The sequence below is a fragment of the Notolepis coatsorum genome (genome assembly GCF_963971535.1).
Source record: "Notolepis coatsorum genome assembly, chromosome: 10".
Classification (NCBI taxonomy): Eukaryota; Metazoa; Chordata; class Actinopteri; order Aulopiformes; family Paralepididae; genus Notolepis; species Notolepis coatsorum.
In genome coordinates, this window is record NC_140174.1 from 65,094,217 (window position 1) to 65,100,216 (window position 6,000).

The following is a 6,000-nucleotide window of genomic DNA, read 5'->3' on the forward strand; positions in this document are numbered from 1 at the left end:
TACTTAACCCTAATTGCTCCCGATGAGCAGGTTGGCACCTTGCATGGTCGTCGGTGTGTGAATGTATGTGAATGGGTAAAATGTAAGGAACAAATATTGTAAAATGCTTTGGATAAAACACTATATAAATGCACCATTTATAATCAGAAAAGGTTGCCAACATGGATGAGAGGGACTTGGCAGCACATGCAGACACCTGTGACGCTGATAGAAGCTAAATGTTTTAGCCATTTCAACTCATGTTCAGTTCCTATTTCAAAACTAAACAAATGGAGGGAATCATTCGTAGGAGATTATAGAAGTGACATGTTTCAGCTGTTTCAACTCATGTTCAGTTAATTTTTCAAAACTAGGTTGAAACAGGTGGATGAGAATTAGTAGATTATGCATTGGATTGTTAGGGAAAAATGAAATGGTCCTTATTCACACACAAAAAAGTATTCCTCTCAAAGTTGGTTTGTTAGTTAGCAAGTGCCTGTTAGTTTGAGGACAGTATGATAGCTCACTAACCCCAGATCACTCCAACTCTGGGAAGCGTTGTGAATATGAGCCAAAAAGAGGATTAATATAAAATGCCTGTACAAAGAACATCACTATTTGTAGAACGTGAAATCAATCAGTGTTGAAAACAACTTGAAATCCTGCACAAAATAAAATCCTCCACAAAATAGCTTTTTGCTTCCAACTTTAGTTGCCAGCTATAGTTCACTTCTTCAAGGTGTTTGACTCGTGTGTAGAGAGCAGATGACTGTGAAGGAGAGTGTAAAGTTTTCCAGTGAAAAGCACAAGAGGCCAGCGTCCATTAAGGCCAAAGACTTGGAGTGAAAAGCACTTACTCTTTGAGGGAGCTCGTAGGTTTGATGACTTCACTCTCATTGAATCTGCCTCCACCTTCAGAATGTAGGTGGTGTTGGTCTCATAGTCTAGATGCTTGGCTGTTGACATGACTCCTGTGGTGTCGTTTAAAACAAATACACCTGGACGGAGAGAAAAGGAGAGAGGAAGAGAAGGATAAAGGAGAGAAGGAAAGAGTCAGAGAGGGGAAGAGAGGAGAGAGGGGAGAGGGAGAGAGGGTGAAAGAGACAGTTGTAGAAGTTATAGAAATATACAAGTAATAGTTATACAAGTTATAGAAAGCATACAATGCAGATATAATACAAAAAATACTGTATATATATAAAAAATGGAAAGATATGGAAAGGAAACAATTATTCCAGTACACACCTCCTCGTTGCCCTCGACGATAGAATATACAATAGTTTGATTGACAGCGGCTGCCATGATGGTCCCGACTTTGGTTCCAACTGGAGCTGCCTCACTCACTGGACGGAATCTGGGAACGATGATCAATCCATCCATCAATCAATTAATCAATGAATCAATCAGTAAATGAATCAAGGAATCAATCAGTCAGTCAATTCAAAATATATTATAGCAGATTATTTTTGGAATGGTATTTTTAATAGCGAAAACCGAGAGCAAAACCGTGCTCCAAGACCAACTTGTTTTCTGTCATGACCACAGACTACCAGAGGACAAACCAGAACCACACACACAATTAGCTGGAGATTTAAAGTTTGCTATAGGTCTGTTCTGAAGGTCCAGATTAACACATAAAGTCCACGTTTATTATTTTCTATACCATATATATTGTTTATTTGTATAAGAGATATATTCACGCTGTTTATTTACCTAAGAGTATTTTCATCATTTGCCTCTTTTCATATGTCCCTTCATCGCGCCGTAGACAGCATGAGCCCATGCACCTGTAGAGTGTACCAACATGCCCGGGCAGAGTGTGTTGGCGCAGCAGTAAACCAGCCACAATGTATTACAAGAGAGCTGGTCTGCTAGTGAGATGTAATTACAACGTTGGTGAGCTACTAGGTGGAAACGGCGGCGTGATATAGTTTGGAGAAGTGAAGTAATATACTTCGATATAGAGCTGCCGACGGGCAGATAACAAGGGACCATGAAGAGACTTTGGGCTGAGTTCAGCTGCATTCTGGATTCAACTAGCTACTGCGGACTGCATGCTGGTTAGCCTTAGCATAAAGGCTAACTAGCTATTGAACCTGAAGTTCGGGCGTTTGGAATATAGGAACCCGGTCCGTACGAGACCCCCTATCCAGCGACGACACGACAGGATTATATCACACGGGTCTGCATCAGCCTCTGGAGTAGGAACTCCAGAGAACATCGTCTCCGTCCTCGCCTCTCTCCCCCTGGCTATTCACCACGCCCCCTCCATTCAAAGCTCCAACGATCTGGTACCATTAGTTTAGGACCTATAATAATTCGGACATTCGTTGCCTATAAATTGCATAATTCATTCGGACATTGTTGCATGTAAATTGTATTAGTATAAGGAAATCAATGTTACATATTACATGTGTGTTTTATGTTAACATTACATGTGATTATTGAACTTGGTACCACTGTCCCTCCAGTTAATAGAGTGTCCACCATCTTGTGTATATTTAATATCTGGTTAATTAATCATTTAGTATTCGTCAAGCTCATAATTTAAATACAGTCAGGGTTGTGTACCCCCTTAGCTACAAGGTCGAAGAAACACAGGTGGGCTAGCTAAGAATTCAACTGCCAGGGAAACCATGGTGATCATTGCCAAATATCCTTATTAGACCATGAATAGGCGCCAGACCTGGCAACCCAGGATACATCTTGGGCAGACTTCTCCTAATTTGGCCACCCTGACAGCTTTCAGTTCATTAAACAACGTCAATTCAGGCATTAAGCCAAACCATCACAGCTGGCTCTATATTAACCAACATGACATCCACCATAACATAACCAACTGGCTAACAAATATAATTTAAATGAATGTTAGAAAAATAAAAATAACATGGTGTGTGCATGTACATAAGGTACCAATGTATGTGTGTGTGTGTGTGTGTGTGTGTGTGTGTGTGTGTGTGTGTGTGTGTGTGTGTGTGTGTGTGTGTGTGTGTGTGTGTGTGTGTGTGTGTGTGCGCGCGCATTGGAAATTAAGTAGACCTTAAACAGCAATATTTAGTTGGCTTGCTGCTGTACCCGTAGCCAGGCAGTGAATGTATTATGTATAAACACATGTAGAACCTGTGTTCATATTCAAATCCTATGTACAATATTTGATGGATTAAATAAAGTGTTAGAAATTTCTATGCATAGGGTAAAGAGGCTTGTCTGTCAAACCTTGTCCAAACTTGGATAGAAATCTACAAGTTTTCATTAAAATCTCTGAGGTGTTTTGCATTTTGCTGCACTGTGTCTAACCCCCCCCCCCCCCCCCCCAAATAAATAACAAGATATGAAAAAGATAGTTCAGGAATGTGCTGAGCGAGTATACTTAGTTAGCAATATATATAATATATATATATATATATATATTGTATATTAAGGCTGTCAAAGTTAACGCGGTATTAACGCGTTATCGCCCGATTCTATTAACGCCACTATTTTTTTTAACTCACGATTAACTTACAAAAAAAGAAATTACTGTTTGTTTCTGAAGTGTGTGTGTGAGATATATAGAGAGAGGGGGGTGAGAGAGATGAGGAAGGGCCAAGAGAGAAAGAGAGCTGGGAGAGTGTGTGTGAGAGAGAGAGGGTGTGTGTGTGATTACAAAGCCCTTGTGTGGGTGAATGTAACAAGTTCCTAACGTTTTCTTTCCCCTATTATTTCATGCACACTTTATTCATTGTTTAAAATTATTATTTTCTTTTTAAGTTATTTTGAATTTGATGCAAATTTGCAATGCATGAGGGTCATCCTTTTGTGTTAAATGGCTGCATAAAGCAAGCATTTGTTGACTCGCATGTTCATGAGAGTATTAAAACTTGGAACTTGAAAAAGATCCGTTTAAGGTAGACATATTTTTTTTATGCGATTAATTTGCGATTAATCGCGAGTTAACTATGGACAATCATGCGATTAATCGAGTAAAATATTTTAATCGATTGACACCACTAATATATATATATATATATATATATATATATATATATATATATATATATATATATATATATTATAATATATGCACATGGGGTGATCTGTAGAATCTGGGGGGGGGGGGGGGGGGGGGGGGGAGTACATACGCATATTGTATTATTATTGTGATATGAGTCTGATTATCTCACCTGTCCGACTGACCAGACCCTCACCTTTATTTTTTGTATTCATATTTTATTTAGTTCTTTACCTTTTATTATCATATAATTGTATCGTTATTTCTATAACCCTGCCTGCCTGTGCTGCTATGAGCCTATGACCCCTGGATTTCCTCAAGGGATCAATAAAGGGAGATCTTATCTTATCTTATCTTTGCTGTGCTGCAGTAGAAACTGCACAGAAAGCAGTGTAAACAGTTCTGATGCATGTTGATCTGTCTCATAAGAAACCATATCTCCAGCCTCTGAGACACACAGGACTGGTGCTTCTTATTTATGGATTTGTATTTAACTATATTTAAAATGCTGGAGTAAAAGTTAGGAGGAAATCACACAAGAGAAGGATTTGGATTCTAGGCCAGGTGTGTGTGTGTGTGTGTGTGCGTGTTGTGTGTGTGTGTGTGTGTGTGTGTGTGTGTGTGTGTGTGTGTGTGTGTGTGTGTGTGTGTGTGTGTGTGTGTGTGTGTGTAGAGGGGGGGGGGGGGGGGGGGGTTCTAGTGGAATCTGATTGAAGGCCAGAGGGGGTTTGAGAACTCCCAGTGGGTATGAAGCCACTTAAGGGGAAATTAAGTTTAATAATAGACATGATTTGGCAAGATAGGTGGGGTTAAGGTCTACCGTATCAGGACAATTAGATAGTGTCAGGTGTGAATCACAGACAAGCACACTACATTTACTTTTAAATGGTCAAACCTTCTGGCATCCATCTGGCATCCAATGGGTTTTCCTGTTTGGCAAATCCCACCCATCTGCTAGCCTACTACTGCATACAGATAACCATGCCATGTAGGGCTGCAACGATTAGTCGACATAATCGACGACGTCGATCATAAAAACTCGTCGACGTCGATCATAAAAACGCGTCGACGCCAAATTTTTGCGTTGATGCGTCGTATTAAAAAAAAATTTAATAAAAAAATTAAAATAAATTGCACTACCTATCTTTGTTAAAGTGGCTTCTCAGCTCTGGTCCAGCTGAAGACAAAGCAGAGGAACAGATTGGACATTGAGCATGACCTCAGAGTTGCTTTGTCTACCATCACCCCAGACTTTGAGACTCTTGTCAGGAGCAACCCTCCAACTCTTGTCAGATCACACCCTCCATCTCTGCTTCCTGTGGGCGCGGCTCCTTTTCCGGGCTCTTAGCAGACTTCTTAGCTTAACATAACAGACAGACAGTAAGTTTGGGGGAACTAATGGGATAACTGGGGTTGCAACAAAAGTGCAACTAAGGGCTAAAAACACAATGAAATAAAATAATAATAATAATAAATAAAATATATCCTTCTTAGCAGACTTCCTAGTTTAACATGCAGGGAACTAATGGGATAACTGGGGATGGTAGACAAAGCAACTCTGAGGTCATGCTCAATGTCCAATCTGTTCCTCCGCTTTGTCTTCAGCTGGACCAGAGCTGAGAAGCCACTTTCACAAAGATAGGTAGTGCAAAAAAAAAAGTATATATAAAAAAAAAAAATTATTATTATTATTTTTATTTTTAACTTTTTTTTTAACTTTTTTTTTTACACACACATCCACGACCCACTCAAAATGGCCCCACGACCCACTTTTGGGTCGCGACCCACCAGTTGAGAAACACTGCTAGAGTACAATAACAAATAATACAATAACACAGAGTACAATAACACAGAGTACAACAACACATAGTACAACAATACAGAATACAGTCCACAGTCAGGTTGAGTTATTAATGCGTATGACGTTGCACCACCTGGTCATGCTCAGTTTATCTCATGTTATACATACATATTTTTATAAGATAGGATAAGATGGATCTTTATTAATCCCCTTGGAGACATTCAGGGTT

General features: G+C 39.6%; 1 protein-coding gene across 1 annotated transcript in view; it reads right to left on the reverse strand.

Moving 5' to 3' along the window:
* The window catches only part of pcdh15b (protocadherin-related 15b), a gene marked incomplete at both ends in the record, with an annotated part of 695,468 nt that overhangs the window by 147,520 nt on the left and 541,948 nt on the right, over window positions 1-6,000 (reverse strand). Inside the window, 2 exon segments of the mRNA XM_084323056.1 lie at window positions 837-977; window positions 1,221-1,333. Coding sequence (XP_084179182.1) covers window positions 837-977; window positions 1,221-1,333 — 254 coding nt within the window.